The 23,657-nt window shown below is 38.1% G+C and overlaps 1 protein-coding gene across 3 annotated transcripts in view; it reads right to left on the bottom strand.

The window, feature by feature from the left end:
- zgc:66433 (DUF4592 domain-containing protein) overlaps window positions 1-23,657 on the bottom strand; it is a 69,728-nt gene that overhangs the window by 18,521 nt on the left and 27,550 nt on the right. For all 3 annotated transcript variants that reach the window (XM_022683470.2, XM_022683468.2, XM_022683467.2), the window contains 5 exons: window positions 19,987-20,069; window positions 10,619-10,787; window positions 7,524-7,656; window positions 6,204-6,362; window positions 3,830-3,895 (listed from right to left, as the gene is read on the bottom strand). In XM_022683470.2, the coding sequence (XP_022539191.2) occupies window positions 3,830-3,895; window positions 6,204-6,362; window positions 7,524-7,656; window positions 10,619-10,787; window positions 19,987-20,053 (594 nt within the window). In that variant the 5' untranslated portion in view covers window positions 20,054-20,069. The remainder of the gene's footprint in view (window positions 1-3,829; window positions 3,896-6,203; window positions 6,363-7,523; window positions 7,657-10,618; window positions 10,788-19,986; window positions 20,070-23,657) is intronic.

Genomic DNA, 23,657 nt, shown 5'->3' with positions numbered 1-23,657 from the left:
TCTGACACCGCTTCTAATCGAGACCAAGACAAGACCAATTCCAAATAAGTCAGAGACGAGACGAGACGAGACGACAACGAAAACAAGACTGCTTGTTTATGGTCTCAAGAGCAGTCTTGAGTACTACAACACTAATAGCAACGTATACAAATTTTAAGGCTCTCAAACATTACAAATACTCCCTAAACATTAAGCATCTAAGGGTTCCTCATAGCAGCTACGTGCACTCAAAATAACTGATACCCTCAGAGCAGGAGAGCTCTATAAGGAGCTTTTCAGGTATCTGTTTCAATAGTTCATTCTGTTATTTAAAAAACAACAGTGAACAGGTATGGTGGAGGTCAAACTTAAGTTTGGAAGACAAAACAATTTCAGACAGAACTGCTAGTAAGACTGCTTAAGAGGCTTATCAAAGTAATCATTTGACTGTGAAAGACCTTCAGAAAGCTTTGACAGACTCTGTCCCACCAAACTGCACTAATACATCCCTGATTGAAAAGTCACTTAATTAAGGGGGTGCTGATCAAATACTAAGTTTCTTATTTACTGCATATCTCAGCCATCAAATTGCATTTGATGTAGCACTAAAAAAGAACAGTTCCTATTTAAAAAAAATCTATTAATATTCCAAATTCTTCAGTGTATTTAGAGCACAGTGCTCTTGTGTTTTTGAGTAACAGCTTCAAGCAGTGTTCTGCAATTTCAAACTGAACCAAAACTGTCCCTAAAAGCGTTAACCCCAGATGAAGATTCAAAAACAATAAAAACAAAAACACATGACGCCTATTTTAAGATCTCATTATGGAGGAGAGAAAGTGTGTGTTTGTGTGTGTGTGTGTGTGTGTGTATGATTGGAGTCTGTGAGTGTGTGTGTGTGTGTGTCTCAGTCTGGTCAGCAGCACAGTCACATGCTGAGAGAGAGAGAAAATCTAATCTGGTGCTGCAGGAATTCCCCCGACCCTGATGTTTGATAAACAGCGTATGAGCAGAAGCATGATAATCAAAAAGCTCAGCATGATTTGATTTACTGCATGCTTGCTACACTTTTCACCACAGAACATTCAAAAACATGTAATAAGATGTAAATCATGGGCGGAGCTTTCAAAGATTACAAACTGTCAATTACAGACCGACTGATTGATGACTAGGCTTTAAACGAGGCAACTCTGCAAAAAATTAGGTCAAAGCAGATTAGTAATGCTGACATGCCTGATCTCCATTGGCTAAAATAACACTGATAGAATGGATTGCACATGGCAAGCTGTTTTAGCCATTTTTGATCATTAACGATGTACACAGACGTGCCACACCTGTATATGATGAAGGCGTTATCTTAAGAGTGAGGATGGAGGTTGGTCATCGTGCCCATGGCAAGGCAATGTGAATTATGGGAGTTTGAGTTCAAGCATGGCCTGATAGTGGGCGCAAAATCAATGGAATGTTCTATTGTGCAGGCAATTTAACTTTCCTTGAACCACAGTGTTACATATGTACTGGGAATATGTCATTACAACAGCATTACCACCCACAGTGGACAGTGCATTCGGTGCCAATGATCGTGACCCGTGACATCTAGCTAGAACTGTTCATGTGAACAGACTAGTGACTCCCAAAAGAATTACTTTCAATGCAGGAGGCACCACATGAATATTCCACAGGTCAGTGCAGCATTCTTTAGATTACTTGGGATGTGAAAAACTCACAGCACTAATGGTAGTTAATGTTTCAGTGCAATAAGAATGAAGGCCAGTTTTTTAATCTTACTCACAAGATAACACCTCACAACTGATACAGATGTGGGCATTCCCTTCATGATGAAGTTCCATACTGCTTTTCCATGACTTTAAGTATGATATTTTTTATAAAATGTTATGCTTATGCTATGTGTCTTTATTATACCCTAAAGATTACTATTCACTAAATACTTGCAAAGCAACGCAACTGCCTAAGTTGTTCGTAGCTTAAACTATTGTTAGTTCCAAAGAGTATGAGAGGTTAAAGAACAGAGGGCAGTGAGGAACCTAATGATTAGGGGTGGGAAAAAAATATAAACAGCACGATATATTGTATTGTTTTTGGTTTCGATAAATTTGCACTAAGTTGCATCAAATAGCAATAATTATATTAAAACATAGAAGCTCTAAACTCCCTAAGAGTCACCCTCTGCTTTATTTATGACTCCATGTGGAGTAGGGTAAACCTGCGGTGTTAATTTCTGTGAAACTGACCACAATAAATCCAGAATTCCATGTATTTGCTTACTGAGGAATGTTTTCTCTTCAGTAACACATATGCTGTGAAGTATAGTAAAGTATAGTTCTTCAATATACTGTATAATTATACACTGCCTGGCCAAAAAAAAAAATGCTTCTGCAGTGTCACAATTTTTTTTTTAATCCAGTGTTGCATTAATTTTTCACCAAGATCTTGCAGCATTATGATGGTATGATGGTAGAGTCTGACCACTGTGCAAAGCCTTCTCCATCCAGCACATCCCAAAGATTCTCAATGAGGTTAAGGTCTGGACTCTGTGGTGAACAATCCATGTGTGAAAATGATGATCTCATGCTTCCTGAATCACATTTTTACACAATTCCAGCCCCACGAATCCTGACATTCTGTCATCTTGGAATATGCTCGTATCATCAGGAAAGAAGAAATCCATTGATGGAATAATTCTTTCAGTACATACTGTTGCTGAACCTAGACCTGACCAACTGCAGCATCAACCCCACATCATTTACTTAGTTAAATCCAGGTGGCAAAGTATAGCAATATGATATATTGGATCATGAGATGCCCTGTGATTCCCACCAATACTGATTAATGTAAGTAAACAGAATAAATACTCAATAAAATACAAGCTAAACACATACTAGCAAGGGAATTGACACACACACACTGCTGATTCTGCTTTAAAAAGCTCCACTGCATTTACGACACTCAACTTTCCCCCAGGTTTCTCTCCCACCAGCATTCTTCCCCGCCTAGTAATTGGCCACATCTAGCTGCAGCCATTAACCACATAATAACAACCTCCAAACGCTCGGATTCCTCTTCTCAGAGTCAATACCCTGTTTGACAGTGTGATTTGTGTACCTACGCCAGCTTCACACACAGCTCACTCTGTGAAAGTCTTTAGTCGCATCATTGAGAGTCTGGAAATGTTCAGCACCCTGTAGGTGGTGTGTGTGTGTGTGTGGCTGTGTGTAACACAGAGCCCTAGGCTGCTTTAGATGCTACAGTATGTTGTAGTCTGGATTTACAAGCATGTCATGAAGAGAATGAAGTCAAGCATTTCGTGATTTGGTTTCATCATGTGAAAGATAGTCAGTCTACTGGCAGCATTCCAAGGTAAGATGATCGCATTTATTAAGTTTAGACAGTGTCAATTGTCTAAATGATACATCATTTTGTGTGTGTGTGTGAGAGAGAGTGTTTGTGTGCAGATATATGCATGTAAATATTTGCAAAGGTTTGGCATTTAATCCAGTCGTGGAGGAACTTTTCTGATCAACTGTTTGAAGACTTGCACCAGATGATTAAACACATGACTGGATCTGCTGGTTTGGAAACCTACAGCCATACAAGCCTTCTGTGAATAAGATTAAAAACCCTACTGCCATCAAAGAACCACTTTCAAAGAGTGGAACATTAAATAATGATGTAAAATATTTTATAAGGTGCTGAATCCCAAAAATCTCCAAACGGAATTGGACAGCACTAGTTTGTTTCAAGATTAGATCTAGAAATTAAGTCAATAACCATTCAGAAATTTTATTTTTTTGGTGTATTTTCTCTGTTTGAAGCCATTGAGAAGTGTTTGTACCTGGTCATCATCGCTGTCTGTTCCCTCGATGCTAAGGGAGCTGGTTCTCTGGACCACACCAGACGACTGGAAGAGACAAGAGACAAAGATACTAGGACTCAAATTCATTGCAGCTTCTATAGTGCTACACTATATGTACTACATTTGTACATAATCCTTATATTTAGTGCATGCTATGATACTATTTCTTTTGTACCTTCATAGAAAAGGATTTTTAACAGAATAAGACCTGGATCTGGAACTCTAAGCATGTTTGCTTAAAGTTGGTGCTAATTAGGAGAATCAGTACCAAAATGTACCTGCCATCTGTGTGGCTATAGTGTGGCATTTTCCCTACTCAAAATTGGTATCTGCTTATCTTTCAGATTTTTTTTGTCTGTCCTGTTTTGTGCCCCATTACAAAAATAGTCTGGAATAAAACAACTTTTCTAGTTTAAGCATCACCTAGGCAGTTATAGGAGTGTAGGCTGTTGAAGGATACTGTGGGCCAAATACTGTATATACTGTATGCATATGTGCAGGGATAATAAAAAAATAACAAATAAAAATGGGCTTACTAGAATTATTTTTTACATACCGTATTTTCTGCACTATAAGACACACTTAAAATCCTTTAGCTAATTTTCCCAAAAATCATCAGTCTGCCTCATAATCTGGTGCACCTTATGTATGAATTTTACCAGCCAGGTTGAAAGGAGCAGTAAAGCCACTCTGCTGAAATACAGCTTTATACAGGAGTTTCAGTAAAGCATTATTATAGTATTAGCATTAGCCGCTAACCATGCTAAGCACCAGCTCTTTCGCGGTTCATCGGTGAGTATATTGGCCTGTAGCCTGTGCATTTACTGTGTTAAAACAAGCTACATGGGACAAACTGCTAACTAACATCGCCCTGACTTTCCGAAACACGTAGGATTCCTCAGTGTCCTCAGCCTTAGAGCTGGAAAAATGAAAATAAATAAAATGTGCCTTATAACCCCAAATTTTTGACCTAGTATTTGTTTTTCTATTCAAGTTAACTGTCAGTTTATATTATGGCATTTACTTGTTATGAGGTTATGTAAGTTTTAATGTTTTGACACTAATTCACTCCAAGAACAATGATTCTGGACTTAAGACTAGGTCATTTAGCCAAAACATATAATGATGCTTCTGTTAATACTATAGGGCAGTCACTGATGGACGCTGCTAGTCTAAATGAAGCAGCAATACTGGTTCAAGACCCTTTCATGCGGATTAATGGCAAGCTCTTCACTATTTTTGCTTCGCGTGTAAGCCACACAGGGCAGGCAGGGACATGGTGTCCATAGCAGGAAGGACATGAATGGAGAGAGGAGACAGGTACAGAGAGCTCGGCCCAAAGCTGAGTGAGGACAAGCATCAGGCTTAATCCAGTTAGACAACTCAGCAGGGAGCTTCCTGTGTCTGCACTCGGGCCCCGTGATGTCAGATACTATCACACGCTGCTGAGAGCCTGATCCATTCACATGCCTGATCACTGGTGTCTGACATTCAAGAGTGTGTTTCTTTACATTTTAGCAGCTCCTAAAACATATTGAGCTAAAATGTATCAATTCTGTTATGTAAAACAGAATGTGAACATGCCAAGAAAGTGCATTTTATACGGCTTGGCCTGTCACAATGGTAATTGTTAATTTTAATGACTAATTGTACAATATATTGTCATAACCTTAACTATTCTGACCACAATATTGCCTATTGTGTTTACTAAGCAGGTAGAGACCACTGAAGCAAATTTGTCAATATTTCTGTTTAGTTTTCACTTGTTTTTGTGTTTATTTATGTGATTTTTAAATATATATTAAAATGTTAGGGGTAGCTAACTAAGTAAAGCTAAGCTAAGTAAAGAAACTGTAATAGCTAGCTAGCTAGGGTTAGTAGCAGGCTACAGGCTAAGAATACTCCCCTCTGAATGCGGAAATAGCAGGTAAAGCTAATGCTGCTCCAGCAGTGAAAGCCGGGTTTAGGAGCAGGCTACAAGCCAATAACACTGCAATTTGGCAGAGTGGCTTTACTTCTTCTTACAACCTGACTGGTAAAATTCATACGTAAGACGCAGTGGATTAAAAGGTGCACTTTTGATTTTTGGGAAAAATAGTATTTTAAGTAAAAGTATTTTAAGTGAACACTATAGTGCAAAAATTATGGTAAATGTATTACTCTCTTAAAATTACAATAATTATTATTTCTGGAACAATATATTGTCCAAACATTTACTGTGAAAGGCCTATATACAGTTAAACTATACATATTGAACCCTAGGCATTAGGCCTTGTAGCTACAAACAGGTTTTGGCCTATTGATGTTATATGGGGTGAACAGAGAGAGCAGATGTGGCAGTAGGAAACTGTACCCTTTGAGAGGAAGTTGCCAGAACAGTATGGAGGGTGGAGTACTCTGGTGGGCTGCAGGGCAGACCATCATCCTCTGACACAGCTCCCGCATCCTCGCCCTTCCTCACAGAGACGACTGCCGGCGGAGAGCCAAGTCGGATCGCCTGCTTCAGCTGCAGCTGTGGAGAGAACATCTGACTAAGCCTTGGACCAGAACCATCAAGCAACTTATGTGTTTTTTGTAGAAGCTTTACATTGTGTGACAACCCTGTAAAAATGTATGCACTCTAAGGATGTCCTTGCTCAGATCATGTGATTAGAAATTGGGGCCAAAAAATTACTTAAAGGACAACTTGAATATGTTCTTTCTTTTTTTCTTTTACTGCATTACAAAAGTATCGGATTGGGACTCTGTATCCGCAGATACTCAAAATCAAAGAGATTGTGATAATCACAAACCCACAAACTATTTATTTTTTAATATTTTTTACTTCTTTCATTGCAGTGCTGAAACGATGTACTCTACGGAGTCTTAAAGATCAGTAAAAGTGCCCACTCCCATCCTCAGACATGCCACATACTGTTTCTTCATTTGACCCTTTAAAGGGATCGTAAAGGCTTGATTATACATGCTACGCAATAAATATTCCTAACTACACTGTAACTATCACTGTGCCATAAATTCCCATTCGAATTTAACCATAACAAAAACTGTGCTGTCACATTTGGCCCAAGCCAGCAGACACTGTGGAGACTGAGGCATTAGTTAAAGTGGGCTAAAAATGACTGAAGTCTTGTAGGTCTTCATAAATCATGATGTACTCTGTGAGAAAAGACTAAAGATTAGAGTCCCTAAAACCCTTTCTCTATAGCAGTGATACATGTAATAATACAGCGCTGACAAATCTCTCTGACTAATGTGTTCAGATCTTTCCTTTGGTCTTCAGTCTTTGTTGTGTTTGTATCTAGTCACCTTGAAAGCACTCGTCTCTGTGAGAACTGAGCTAGATGAGAGATGTCAAAACCCAACACATCAAGCCTGTGTCTAGGGGCTTATGTACACGCTTGCTAATTTTATACCGGGAACTGACGGAGTGCCAAGTCTAATACTGATTAAAGTGAAGAGGATTGCAGAGGAGATACACACACTGGCCGCATCTGAGCCCATTCTGTCAGCTCTACACATACGACTGACCATTCAGACAGGGCTTAGCTGGACACTGACCACTGATATAACAATTGTTTACATGTAAACAGAGCTGAATCTCTGAGCTAAAAAAATCCTATAACTTATAATGAAGAAAACATTAAAAGCTTGCGTTGAGAAAGTGCTACTATACCTGCAGGGATTTGACTTTCCCATGTATGCTGTCCTGGGAGGCTCGGAGAGCTTCATTCGTTTCGGAACAGGGAGATTCAGAGGCGAATACACTGTCATGTGACAAAGCCTTGTTCCCCATGTTGATCTTGGACCTTTAAAAAAGACAAATGGGTTGTTTGTATAGTTTACTATATTAGAACACTTGCAGAAGAACTTCTTAACTGTCAGAAGAAGAAGTCAATGTGAATCTTTTGTCAATCTGGAGCATTTCTATTGGCTAATTAACTGAGATAAAATCTACTTTTAAGTATATAATACAACTATAACATATCAGTGAATTAAATGATGAAAATAATGGTGATCAGATACAGAGCACATTCAGAGAACCCTACTCACTTCAGCTCAGTTTCTTAACAGCTTCACAGGCGGCACAATATATTAATTTAGCATTGTTAATGCATTTTGAGGTTGTGAAATAGTCACATACGTACAATGTGCAAAGTCTGGGGCAATGTTAAAGTATATCAAGCACAGCATGCTACAGCTTTTTTGTTTTTTGAAACAAAAATCAAATCTGGTTAAAATTCCCTAAAAATTTCCTAATATTGCAAAATATACACTGCAGAAAAATGATGTATAGCAAGGCATTTGTTTCCCAATATTGTGTAGCCCTTGTTGACAGTCAAAATATTCTAATGAATAGACCAATAAACATTGGTATTGTTAGTTCTATTTAAAGTTTAAAGAATTTGAAGAAAATCCCATTAAACATCTGTGACAAGACATGAAAACAGCTGCTCACAGATGCTCTCCATCCAACTTGGCTGAGTTTGAGCTATATTACAAAGAAGAATGGGCAAAAATCTCAAGCTCTAGATGTGCAAAGCTGGTAGAGCTTGTGTAAGCTGGTAGAGCCATATGTAATTTGTAATATTTTTGCACATCACACTTTACAGATTTTATTTGATTAAACATTTAAAAATGTATCTATCATTTTTATTTTACTTCAGTTATATGTGCTATTATGTGCTGCTTTGTGTTCTTCTACAATATAAAATCTCAATAAAATACATTTAGGTTTGTGGTTGTAAGGTTCCAAAATTTGAAAAAAAAACTTTAAGGGGTATGAAACATTTTGTAAGCCACTGTACGTAAATATGGGAGCTTTAGGGAGATCCCAAAATGGGCCTTTTTAAAACTTTTGTTACATTTAACTACAAAGGGTTTGAATTACCTGACTTTGCAGTGTGCTGGCATTGTGAAAGGCTAGTCAATCAAAATCTTTCCTTAGGCATTAAAATTACTATTCCTTTATACTTTAAACGAAACCATATGAACCAACATATTTACATTTGAAAATAATGTCAAGCAACAGCACTGCTTGACATTTGTTATATTCTTTCATAGACTTTATCTAAACTGCTGAGAACAAGTATAAATAAACCTTATAAATGAACCATTTTTTGTTTGCACAATCCATGACTTCTAGCTTTAACACATATTTGGCCCAGTCTGCTCCCCATCCCCCCAGCCCAGAGTGGTTTCCTCGGATTGCAAAGCACTCAGCTCTGGCTCTCTCTCACATAGAAAAACAGCGTGTTTATTATACAGCTGATCATGCCAGTGGGAGAGCGTTGGCTAATTCCCTGCTGCACATCTGAACTCAGCACAAAAATGTGCCTTACATGGAGCTGGAGGCCTGTAGACATCGGCAGTGCAGTTCTGCACTCTGACACTCCTGACTCGCACATTTTGTTGGTGTTGAGGAGGTGTTTGCATGCGCAGACAAAGCAATAATTTGGGATATGGTTGAGTAAACACTGCATTCCTGAAGTAACACAAAACAGCTCGCTGCAGGATTCCTCAGGTTTAGCTATGTGGATGGACTGCTCTTTGTATGTTTATTTGTCTACAATATAAAGGGGAAAAAAACTTAACAGTAAATATTTTATATTTGCAACAATAATCAAGGTATATGGTCTTTTAAGAAGAACAAAAAGCTATCGTTGCTGAATACCAACAAACGAAATTGTTTATTATAGCATGTAAACATTGTTATATTTTTATAATCCCTAAAGCACTGCCACTATGATCGTGATACTGATCGAATCCTGGTCATGTAGCTTGCCATCAGCTGCCGGAGCCCTGAGAGAGCACAATTGGCCTTGCTCTCTCTGGGTGGGTAGATGGTGCTCTCTCCCCACATCACTCCTAGGGTGATGTCTGCAGCACAAGGTGTCTGTGAGCTGATGTATCAGAACCGAGTCCTCCGAGTGTGCTGTGATGCTAGTCAGCCATTCGAAAAGAGGTGGTGGCAGATTTTACATGTATCGGAGGAGACATTTGCTAGTCTTCACCCTCCAGGTGTTGTAATCACTACTGACGAGGGATATACAGCTGGTATAATAACTATAGAAATTATAATAATTTCCATAAGATCTATTTATACCCTGACATGTATAAGTTGTGAGGTGTTATATTGTGATCGAGGCTGAACAATGTCTAGCATGCTTAAGGTAAGGTGATGTGAATTATCAGAGTTTAAGTCTAATATCTTGAGAGTGGGTGGCAGATAGATGGCACATTAAATTTCCAAACCTTTGTGAGCATTTAACATTCCTCAATATGTATGTAAATATCTTTGATCTCATTGGCTTCCATGAATAGTGCTTTACTCAATAAGCAGTGTGGGTTAAAAAACACTGTTTATAACTTCAGTTTGAACGGGTGAGTTAGTAACGGTTGAAGGCTGAATCGGTGGATATACTATGTGTAAATAATAAGCTTTAACACTATATATGGATTGTTTGGATTGGTGAGTGAGAGATATTGTATGTTTAGAAAAAATAGCAATGTTTACATACATTCAATGAGCACCTTCTTTTAGTTTTTCTATGTGTGGGCTCTTTTTGTATTAAAATACCAGTCAGTTAAAGCATAACTGAGTGCTGTGTGTTATCGATAATGCTGCTAAAATTAGCTCTCCAATGTACAGTCCATGATGCACAGTCAATAGTAGTTATCTTGTCATTGATAACACCTCGCTCAGCACCACAAAGAACTGCTGAATACAACAATGCAGAGAGAATTGATTTTAAATAATCATCCTCTTACCCAGAGTCGCTGTCTTTGTCAGAGAGCGTGGGGGTGGGCTCAGGAGTGTTAACATCATCACTGGACTGACTGGACTTCAACCCACTCTCCCCCACGGGAGCAGCCGGCTCCTTCCTCTTCTTCTTAGCGAAGAAGTTCTTGAACGTCTGGAATTTGGACTTCTTTTTCCCTGGTGTGGAAACAGGCAGGCGGTTGTGTTTAGAACATTTTAGAGCACCTCTGAAATGCAGGAATGTAAACGGGCTGGCAGACTAACTGGCATATTTGTATACATTGACTTAGAAGGGTAGTTTGCTTTATTCCTGTAGTTGAGCTTCTCAGTGCATAGTGATCGATTTCTAGGACAAAAGTATTGGAATACCTCCTCAAGCACTTAAAATTCTTTAATTTTCCCAAAAATTGTCATTGCGCCATATAATTCATTGCATTTTATGTATGAATTCTACCAGTCAGGTTGTAAGGAGCAGTAAAGCCACTCCGCTGAACTACAGCTTTATACAGGAGTTTTAGTTTAGATCTCCAGCACCGAGACTGGAGCAGTATTAGCATTAGTCGCTAATTGCGCTAAGCACTAGCTCTTTCACCGTTCAGAGGTGATTATTACCAGCCTGTAGCCTGCTGCTAATCCCAGCTAGCATTAGCATTACGATGGGAACCTAAGATTTAGTAAATGCTAATATGGTTTGGATAACCGACACAATTTATAATCGCACTAGCCACCCAACCTACTCACTTCAGCTTGGTAAATACTGGCTAAAATCAATCTGGTGGATTAATCCAAACAATTACGTCTGTTCTCACTGATACACAACTGTCAATCTCTGTGTAATTTAAAACACCTATATGATTACTGTATTTTACTGACTAAGGCACACAGTATTATAGGTTGCAGTGAGTGTCTATTTTCTTGTCTATTTTCATACATAAGGTGCACCGGATTATAAGAAGCAGTTTAAGTGACACTAGTCAGGAAACAAGGGTGTCGCCACGTTTCCTTTCTAATTTAGCAAAGTCGAACAAGTGCTGGATGTTTCTCTACACACATTTCTCTCCTGAAAACTGTTTATTCAATTTATTAACAGTAAACTTAGATTTCAAATGTTTTAGTGCGGTTAGCGCTAGTAAATAACACCCGATAGCGCTATACTGAGAAACTCTGAGTGTTCCCGATAAGCCAGGGTGCTATCAGCTGGTGGTTTGTCCCACATAGCTGTAACATGGTAAACAAGCAGGCTACAGTCCGATACGAACAGTGAAGGAGCTAGCGCTGCGGTTAGCAGCTAATGCTAATACTGCTACAGTCTGTATACTAAAGAAATTTCACTGAAACTCGCGCTGACGATTTTTGGGAAAATTATAGGATATTCTTATAGGGCAAAATATACAGTACTTATTTTTTAAGGTGCAACAGACCAATCATTAAGAATTACTGAAAGTTTCAAGGCCTTTGAATTCCTAAATATTTTTTTCTTTGGTCCAAAACAGTTATCAACAGTATTGAGGTCTTTTCCATGGATTTGGTTTGTTTTCATACAGGGAACTTTACTAAATTTACCAACTTGACTGTTCCCTCCAGAGAACTGGAATGAAACAGGTGTAAAAACAATCATTCTTAGTATTAAGTCAGTGGACAGTCCCTTTAAATTACTAGTTTGTACTGTTGCATTGCCATCTTAATACACCTCCTATGTCTTGCAGGCCTAATGTAGCTTTATAAGCGAGGAACCTTTATATCGTCCCAAGATCTCAGAATGCTAATAAAGCCTGGGTTGTATTGTTTCCTTCAGCAGCTGTAAAAACTACCCAGTGCTTTAAGTTAACTTTAGCACCCCTGTGGAAAATCTCAGCACCATGCTTTTATAGCCTCAACCTTTTATCTTTGTTAAAGAACCCTGTGGAGGTTTAAAACCTAAGTGCTGAAATACACTCCAGAGAACTGGACAAGGCTAAATTTCTTGTAATAAAAAAGAGGCTGGCCGAAAGCTTGAGCTGTAAAGTTCTTAATGTGTAGGGTGCAGTCTTGGTTCTATGTTAATGAATTATAGTTTTTCTTTAGGTTTCTTTCTTTGTAGTTATAACCCAAGTCCATATGGTGAAAGCATGAAAATGGGCACAAGGCACAAATGTAACTCCTTCTAATTGGAGAACAAGGATACTTTATGGTGTACCCATTGCTGGCACAAGCGTTTTTACAGCCTATAAAATGTTCATAGAAAACTGCCTGGCATTGCCAATAGAATGGGACACTCTGGAGCAGCAGCACATAAGGCTGACACCCTCAGGCCCAATGCCAAGCAACAGCTAGAGGGGAAAAAAGTGCCTTCTAAACACTAAACTTTGGGTTGTGGATTGCTGTGTATTCTATAGTCACGGTGCTCCACCTTGCACCTTTGAAATGATTTGGAGTGGCAGAACTAATCATCCAACTTATCCAATACTGGAGCTGACTAATACTCTTGCGGCTGAATGCAATAAATTCCTCACACTACTTGCTACAACATCTAGTGTGAAGTTTTCCCACAAGGTTAAAGGCTGCTTCTACAGAACAGAACGGATAGTCTCCCTTCATGTGAGAAGATGCACTAGGTGAGCAGATGTGTACAAACTTTTGGGCATTCATTATATTGCACTTATTATTTATCAGGGATGATCTAATACAGAATTCATACTCAATAATAATCATCAATAAATAGATAACCAACAGTGCCAAAAATATAACTTATTTAATACTGGAAAAAAATATATATGTGAAGTAAATGTTATCAAGAAAATGTATCTGAACTCTTTATAGCTTTATTTGTTAAGGAAAAAAATCAGCCCACTTTTTTGGGAGCTTGGGGGTCCCAGTTGATACATCATAAAAATTGAGAACCACTGCTTCTAACTTCATAATGTTAAAAGATCCCTGTATTAGGAAGTAAATTAAAGCAAAATAGTCAAATAATAGTCTTTTAAACATAGTTCCTTACATACAAAAAATAAGAGACAACACCATGCCATTGAGGGTTAAATATAGTCTTTATTTAATATTACCAATTTTCAGAAAGCTGTATGATTATAATCTGGCAACTCAACAGATTGCAGACCTTATTTGCTTGGTATAAGTAATCTTATCTAGTGACACCATCCTATTCAACATGCTTGTGGACATTTACGGCTGCTTTCACATTACTATTTAAAACTAGTAGGAACTAGATATGTCATACTATAACTATTGCAGGTGAATGTAGTGTTACTGCTGCAAACTCAACTAATCTATTCATCCAACTGAATGAGACCCCCCCCCCCCCCCCCTTCTACTACCTACATATTGTGGTGTATGTGTTATTTAACCAGCCATTTACCACATTATACACAAACAATACACTATTAATTAGTCAGAAAAAGAAAATGAACAATATTAAGACAGAAACCTCAAGTCCACCTAAAAATGAGCTGTTAAGATTTGAGCATGACTGAGACTATACAATGCATTAAAACAAATATCACACACTGAGAGTTTCTAAATGCTTTGATAGTAAGCTTTTTTAAAAGGGCAAAAAATAAAATGAACCATATTAGGCCATGCACAGGTTAAGAATTTCATATGAAGACCTTATTTGCTTGGTAAAAGTAATTTTATATAGGAAACTGTCCTATTCAACATGCTTGTGGACACTTATGACTGCTTTTAGCTACTTTAAATGACACTACATTACTACCTAAAACAAGTTAGAACTAGATATAAGTTATACTATAACTATGGCAGGCGAATGAATTGTAACTGTTGCAAACGCAACTATCTATCCATCCAACTGAATGAGATCGTTTCCCCCCATCTACTTCCTACATATTGTGGTGTATGTGTTATTTAACCAGCCATTTACCACATTATACGCAAACAATACACTATTAATAAGTCCTAAAAGGTCAAACCTGACCTAAAAGGTCAGTTCTATTCAGCTGAAATGGAGCCAGTGACAGCAAGGAAAGCACTGCCCATTAGACAATTATGGGATGAAGACCTTTACCAGCAGGGCGAGGCTTTCATTACAGGACGCTTGGGCATGCTGCCTAATGATGGCTTGGTGTGTGGCAGCAAGGGCCATATTTAGATCCTAGACATCACACTATGCCTTAAACAACAGCCCACAACCAATTACACACCTGGACTACTGCTTAATTGCAGTTTACAAACCGAGACAGACACTTACAATTTGGAATCGTTTACAGAATCTTTTGAAGAATTAATGGAATTGCATGACCAGAAACCTCAAGTCCACCTAAATATGAGCTGTTGAGATTATCACTGAGCATGACTGAGACTACACAATGCACTAAATTATAAATAGCACACACACAGTTTTTTTTAAATAAAATAAATCGAACAATATCAAGCCATGCCCCAGATTCTACCTAAGATGTATTTCAAATGTATTCATGCCAAAAGAGAAAATTTGATTTGAGATATGCAACAATTCACCTGTATGTGACAGAACAATACCTTGGAAGCTCATGTGTAAACAAAAGCCAATACATTACCAGGATGTGCAGTAAGTTCAATATTAGAGCTGGCAAAATGAACTGGTTTGATAATGCTTTTATTTTAATGTTTCTTTACTGTAGTTTTTGGGAATAAATCCACATTGCTTTTCCATTTTAAATGTGAATTGTTGTGAATTATTTAGAATTCTTTATTTATTTATGACAAAGAAGTTTCATGGTATCTAGCGTTTGTAAAATCTAGTGTGTGAAAACTTTACCATGCAATGCTTGCTTTCCATTTTTTTGTTTTTAAGAATGTATTTTTATTATGGAGACTAAATAAGAATTTAATGGTAATTCCATGGGAATGTTTTTGGAAGTTGTCAGAGTCAGAGTAAATTAAAGGGTTTTAGTGTAAATTAGTTAAAAGAAAAACAAAAGTTGGTAAATAATAGTTGGAAAAAGTTGGAAAATGTATGTGTAAACAGAAGTGGATACATAACAAGGAAATATAGTTATATTTCCATCTATACATCTACCAAAGCAAATTTTTGCAATGCATTAATTTTTACAGTTGAGTAGGTTAGCTTAATGTATAGCACTGCTGGAGCAGTTAGCTGTTAATACTAATGCTCCAGAAATTTTGTAATCTAAGCTTACTGTAAATAAATGTGAGAGCTTTACTAAACAATTGCATTATCCCTTACCCAAGCTTGCTATTTCCCTGTTCAGAGGGGAGTATTATCAGCCTGTAACCTGCTCCTAACCCCTGCTAGCACTACTGGAGCAGTTAGCCACTAATGCTAATGCTCCAGCCTTAGTGCTGGAGAAATTCGGGACTCTAAGCTTGCTGTAAATAAACTAAAGCACTTTACTCACCCAAATAAACAGTTTTCAGGAGAGAAATCTGTGTAGATCAAAATCCAGCGCTCGTTTGACTTTAAAAGAAAATGTTTTTTTTTGTTACAGTTTTGTTTACTTAGCTTAGCTTTACTTAACCCCCCACTACCACCACCCAGCAGGGACACTTGCTGAATTAGAAGTTCCTTATAGTGTCTGTTAAAATGCGCCTTAAAATGTACAGTTAGTATGAACATCTACACTTTGGTCTAATGTAAATGGCAAACACCTGAACAATACAGGTAAAGAATCTTGATGATGTCCTGGTGTTAAGTGTGAAAGGGGCAGAAGATAAAGAAAAAAAAAAAAACTTTAAAACGAACACATCAGTAAACTTATTAAAAACTAAATCTCAACTGAAGTAGTTGAGTAATTGCCCAACATACAGCATAAAAAAGTGTTACAAACAGGGCCTTTTAGATTCCAGTATTTAATACTCTCTGATTCTAAAAGTGGTGCCATCTCTATCTGATCTCCTCTCCCTCTCTCTTGTTCTAGGAAGAATCACATGCTGCGGTCGTCGTGTTGGCAGAGCGCAGCCTCCAGCTGTGGTCCATCTTAACGGGAGTAAACAGCACACAGAGAGAAAGAGCACTCTATCCATCCCTCTCCCACCCTCCACACTCAATCATCTGATTACTCTACAATGAATACTATATATGGCCTTCTGAGAACAGCCTGAGTGAACATAGATGTCCATTCAGTTTGGGGAAGAGGAACGAGGAGCTGTGCATTGAAGCTCAGAATGCCTGATAGTAATGTTTTACTATAAACTTGAATAGTTGGAATGTTTCAGAGGCTCAGCCTACAGCTAGATGACAAGATATCATACATGTTCAACTGCTGTTACTATGGTTTTGATTTCAGTGCAGAAAAATGTGTATTTTTCTCTACTGAGTGTGAACTGGATATGATTCTGGATATGATACTGATCTCAATCTCACTGATGTAACGCACTGGTAGTTCTTCAAATATAACATGATAATCTTTATGCTGCTATACCTGAGACAGTATATTAAAATTTTTAATATTGTAATGAGAATCTAATTTTATTTGTTGTTCCATTAAATGTATATTGCACCACAATAAAAAACTACCAAAATTGATCAACAGTTAAACATTTGGCCAAAAGCTGACTATGGAATCTGTTTTTACAGGTTTGTATTGTATTTAAAGTATTTTTTTTGCTTTTCAAAAAAGCTATGGGCCCTTTTGTAGTGATTTATAGAAGGGCAGCAAATTCTCTTAATAAATTATGGGTGTGTTGCTATTGCTATTTTAACAGCGCAGAGCTTCTGAGCAGAGAAAAATGATCTGTGTATTAACACGATTCGACATCTGATGGTTGATGATTGTGAGGGTTTTGATCAGTCAGTGGTGCAGCTGTGATTACTGCTACATAGATAGCATAACACACCTCACTTCTAGACCACCACACCCATCGGCGTCGATATTTTAATAAGCAGCTTCTCTTTTTAATAAGGGGCAGGCGCAAGGGGTGAAAATAGACTGTTGGTGGGGTGTAAGATTGCACTATGCACTGGGTGTAAGATAGGGCCCTATAATTTCTTATATAAATTGTGATATTTAACACTGAACATTTTTATTTCTCAGCAGACAAACCAAGAAAGCAGATGATATATGATATAAATTATTTAAAAATATTTTTTTAGGCTGAATATTCAGGTACCAAATATTCGGTGCATCCCTACCTTGTTTATGAATCTAAGTCCATATTTTAAAAAAGATTGTTAGTCATACTTTCTTGCTTATTTTTTTTTTAGTGGTGTTGTCATTAGCTATTAACATTTAAGGCTAGATTACTAAACTCTGATTCAGATATGACCGTGTGTCTTCCAGCACCAGAATCCTGTCTGAGTAAGCAGCACTTCTCAAATTTCAGACAACAAGATCTCATCAGCATTCAATGACTGAACTGCTGAACTGTAGTACGTCATCTGTTTATCATAAGCTCGTTTGAATATCTACTGAACTGACTAGTTATTCTATTCAATTCCTTCAGATGTTTACATGTCAGAAGGAGTCAAATTAGAGATTGCTGGTTGGATGAGAACAGCTAGCTTTGACTTGAGTTTTCTAAAGCTCAAAAGCATTGAACTTTGGAGGTCACACAAAGGATTAATCTGCTGGCCCGTTGCCAAACACACCTTGGCCATTGACAAATTCTTGATCTTGTTCTTGACTTGTTGCTCTGCTTTAGACCTACAATCCGATAAAAGGGATTATCCTCCTGGTCTGAGCGACCTATTCTGTGAGGAAATGGCTAATCCATGTCTCCACAGAGGACTGTGCCGGGTGTGACGGGACTTCCTCCTTCCCACACTGCACTGGGGGAGGAAAGGTCAAGTGTGGGCCATCGGAAAGCTAGCTTTTATGAGAGAGAGAGAGAGAGAGAGAGAGAGAGAGAGAGAGACGAGGAAAAAAGTTGGCTTTGTCTCACTACAACTTATTGACTTATTGCCAGTGAGAACAAGCATCCAGTGCAGGCTCCCAGAGGTTCACTCCATCTAATTTTCCATTTATAACTGATATGTGCAGGCATGGCTAAGTGAGTCCAAGATGTGGGTGATGAGGGGCATCTATCCTTTTCTATGTTTTGGGTCCATACACTGATGCAAATGTGCTGTGAGCATCTTGTTCTTTACAATACTGTATATTTTTCACTATAAGGTGCACGTATTATAAGGTGCACTATTCTCATACATAAGGCACACTGGATTATAAAATGCATTTTAAGAGACACTTTAAGGAACTTATAATTCAGCAGGTCTTGCTGCTGGGTAGCTAACTAAGCTAAGTAAAACTAAGCTAATTAAACAAAACTTTATTTAAAAAACGACTTTCTTTTAAAGTTAAAAGAGCGCTAGGTGTAAATCTACACAGATTTATCTCCTGAAAACTGTTTATTTGAGTGAGTAAAGGGCTTTTGTTGATTTACAGCAAAGTTAGAGTCCCGAATTTCTCCAGCACTAAGGTTGGAGCATTAGCATTAGCGGCTAACTGCTCCAGCAGTGCTAGCAGGGGTTAGGCTGATAATACTCCCCTCTAAACAGGGAAATAGTGAGCTTGGTTAGTGGATAATGCTATTGCTGCTCCAGCAGAGCTAGTAGGGGTTAGGAGCAGGCTACAGGTCGATAATATTCCCCCCTAAATGGGAAATAACGAGTGTGGTTAGTGACTAGCATGCTAATGCTACTCCAGTCCCGGTGCTGGAGAACTAAACTGAAACTCCTAAATAACACTATTTGCAATTTGGCTTTAAATTCATGCCTAAGTCACACTGAATTAAAAGGCGCTCTGACGATTTTTGGAAAGATTAAAGGATTTTAGGTGCGCCCTATAGTGTGAAAAATACGGTACTAGATTTTAAAGCTTTGCTATAATGGCTTGATTGCATTCAGAAAAATTTGAGGGCTAGCGAGTTCAGGATGTCGGTCGACACCATTCCACATCATTTCCAACTCCACAACTCATCCCAAAATAAATAATGACCAAACAGACTTATAACATCAATTCTACCCTTTTAAAAAGCAAGAACATTCATTTTTATATATATATTTAGACATTGCAATTGCAATATTTAAAATAACTAAATATATTGTATTTGCAGTACTTTTCTACAGTGGTTAGATAAACATGCAGATGTGGGTTTGACCATCTGTGTCAGCAATGGATGCAACTGCAGTAGCTAAATATGCATTAATTAAAAGGGTTGTCTTAAAACATTAGGACATATTAAATTTAGCTGATGAGTTCAATTGTGCCACACAGTGTATCTCCAGGGTCAAGACTGAATACTAGCCAGTGAAGGATTATCTCACTATGCCTGAGAATGCAAATGTTGCTAACGAAGAAGAATAACGATAATGAATGATCCCATTTGCCTGAGTGGCTCCATTAGCTTTCCTCCATTACTATCAGCCCTGGTGATTCTGGGTGAAGTAATGCTTTAAGAGATTCATTATGGTAAAGAGGAGATTTACCTGGGCATTCCTCTGATACATCTGAAGGCTCATGGGCTGCGGTGGCATCTGCAGATCCTGAGGCCATGATGCCACAATCACTTCTGGGAAAAGAAGATAAAACATCATTATTAATCATTGTGAGCCACATTGGGTTCTCAACTAAGTTTAAGATTTACAGTAAAAAAAAAATGTATGGATGTTTATGTATATAAATTGACAAAGGTCTTGGCAGAAATGTCTACCTAATGAATCAGAACATTCAAAACCATCTATAGAACATGGATTATTATTATTATTAAAGCAAAGAACATGGATTATCATTTCAGTGACTAAGTTTCACCCAGTGAGGACAGGTGCAAGATGCACACAATTCAACATGCCTAGTCCTGGTTAAGGAGGTACTACTGCCAATAGAATAGGACCTTCTGAACCAACTGGTACACAACCTAATGCCAGGAGTGGGTTAGAGAGGTATAAGGTCTTTGGAGCAATGGAACTGCAATCTCTGGCATGAAGGAGCTCATCCAAACTATTGGATATGGTGGGGTAGTAATAACACAACAGTCTGACCTCACAGATGCTGAATTTTCACCAAATGCCCTCAAATCACAGATCTAAAAACAGTTCTACGCAGTTATGCACCAAAATCTAGTAGAAAGCCTTCCCTGGACAGTAGAGACAGTTACTTCAACAAAAGGAAGACAAACTCTCTTTTTTAAATACCCTTGATTCTGAAATACATCCAGCTTAGGACCCCTTAACTGAACAAATTACAAAGATACTTCATCCTGTATAAGTTGGCCAGTCCTATTTTGATAAAACTAATCCAGTAGGGGTGTGCCATATCATATTGTACGCAATAATAACACTAACATTTTTGAGTATCGTGAATTATATTATACCCTGAAATATTGTGCTATATTACCCACCCCAAAAGTAAAATTCACACTGTTCTCATTTCCCATTATATATCTACTAGAGACAGATTATATCTGTCCAGTATCATTTATTTTTCATTATTCCTGGATATATTGTGATATCTGGAGTGCATTATTAGTATCATGACAATCTGGATCATTCACCACTGTTAGAAATGATATGTTAGCGTATGAAATAATAAAATGTAATTTTCATTTTGTTGCATTAGGTTATTTTTGAAATATACATATTTATTTATTCAGTGTTTTGTCACATCATTATCGCGAAAATACCACGAAATATCGTGATATTATTTTATCTTCATATCACCCACCCCTATAATCCAGCTTCAGAACTTCATTTCAAAAATATATATTTTTATTTTAACTACTGCTCTATATTTACAAAGACCTTTATAGATGCCTTTACGGCTGGTCAACAATTGGTACAGTAAAATAACAGATTTTTATATGCTAATATAAAAAAAAACTAAAGACTTTTTACAACCAGAGAGCACAGAATTAGAAACAACCTCTCTCATGCAGAGGGAGACACTTTAATCTGTCTTTATGGCATATTCTGACTGCCCATTACAAGATTTTGACTACACCCATGGCAGGAGCTTAACAACACCACGCTTTCGGCATGGCACACGGCCCTGATAAGCAGATGCTGCCTCTTACAGATTACACAACTGTAACCCAGCCACTCCAGCACATCCATTACTATTATCAGCCCCACAGAGCTGCAGACTGATCCCAGACCAGCTGAACTCAATTGTATGCACTGGGAATGGGTTTGGAGGGGCTTACGCTATATCAGGTGAAGCTGTCAGCAGTGCCCCTGACAGCAGGCTGGAGCTGAACAGGATGTGGAGGCAATTTGCAGCACCACCTGACAAGCACAGGCAGTTAGACCCCCATCACAGGGATGGTACCAGCACAATTAGGACTGGATATACGACTTCCTGGCTACTTTGCTGCAGAGTGGATGGTAAGCTATGAGGCAAATTGCATCATTTCTGGGTTTATGACCCAGAAATGTCCCATTACTCCACCTCAAGCTTATCAATGCACCAATACTCAAACTCACTCTCAGAAATGGCCCAATACTCCACCTCAATATTACCAATGTCCCATTACTCCACTTAAATTTTATCAATGCACCAATACTCAAACACACTCTCACAGATGGCCCAATACTCCACCTCAATCTTACCAAGGCCCAATTACTCCACCTTAATCTTTCCAATGTCTTATTGCTCCACCTCAAATCTTACCAATGCCCCAATACTCCACCTAAATGACACCAATGCCCCAATACTCCACTTCACTTTTACCAATGCCCCAATACTCCACTTCAATGTCACCAATGTTCCATTACTCCACCTCACTCTCAACAATGCCCCAATACTCCACCTCAATCTTACCAATGTCCCATTACTCCACTGCAATCTTACCAATGCCCCAATACTCCACCTAAATGACACCAATGCCCCAATACTCCACTTCATTTTCACCAATGCCCCAAAACTCCACCTCAATCTCACAAATGCCCCAATACTCCACCTCAATCTCAGCAGTGCCCCATTACTCCACAAATATCTCTCCTCAACGCCACACTAGAGAACATGGAAAGCATAAAGCGAATCCACACTGGGAAAAAAACTATCATTACAGTGTGACCGTTTCACCGATTAGAGGTCAATAGAGGTAGTTGTTCCTTGAATCCTGATGAATGCTCCTTTAATGGAGTTTAATGTACAGTTAATCTAAACTCCTTCCACTTGTACATCCATTCATCATGGGATGTTTATAACTGGAGTTATTAAATGGTAATAAAATGAGGGTCTTATGAGGGGCTAAAATAACAGTGATGATATATAGCACCATAGTATATACAGTAACTTAATCAAATATGATCATCTCACAAAACTCCTAAGCTACCACACTAACAGCTCTATAAGCAGACCACCACACTGACACAAAACCCATCCATCCATCAATCGTCTCCACTTCTGTCATTTCCTTCACCAAGCCTCTTCCTCACTCTCACCCGACCTCCTCTTTCCTCTTCTGACAGGAAATCCACCCCATGCCCCCATGCCTTCTGAGCAGGATGACATGCCATCACCGCCGTAACCCGACACTTAAACTCAAGAGACCCTATTGTTTCAGTTACTATCACTGCCAACAGCGTTTAAGCCAAATACCAACATATACACACACATCTCTCACACTATTCCAACCACATTGCACAGACTTGTTGATGTGGTTTAGGAAACAGTATGACTTACTGCAAACTGGAAAAGTCTGTGAAACTTCAACATTTAGACTAGAAAGTCAGAAAGCCATTCCTGTAACAGTCATTTCTTAAAATACCTACTAATATGTTGCACAAATCAAACTCAATGTATATACATTTTCTGTATCCAAACTTTCAGGCTTTGGTAGAGAAACTACTGTATCATAGACTAAAAACTTAATTTGTGGTATAGCATCTCCTTAAAACAACTTTAAGAGTTAAAATTTTTGTTATTGTTTGAGTAGTCATCCAAAGAATACTACAAACCATTTTTGTTAAATATGCAATCCAGCTGCTGGTTGCTGGTCATACACTGTAAAACTGAAAACTTGAAAAAGATGTGCCTTAATATAATTTTGTCAGATGAACAAAAAAACCTTACTTGCACTGTAAACTATTTTACACTATATAACCTGTTTGGCCCAAACAGTATTGTAGTAAATTGTAGTTAAACCCTATCAAGTCTC

The sequence above is a fragment of the Astyanax mexicanus genome, chromosome 10 (genome assembly GCF_023375975.1).
Source record: "Astyanax mexicanus isolate ESR-SI-001 chromosome 10, AstMex3_surface, whole genome shotgun sequence".
In the NCBI taxonomy this organism is placed as follows: Eukaryota; Metazoa; Chordata; class Actinopteri; order Characiformes; family Acestrorhamphidae; genus Astyanax; species Astyanax mexicanus.
Note: the sequence above shows the minus strand (reverse complement) of the source record. Positions and strands in the feature narration are given on the sequence as shown.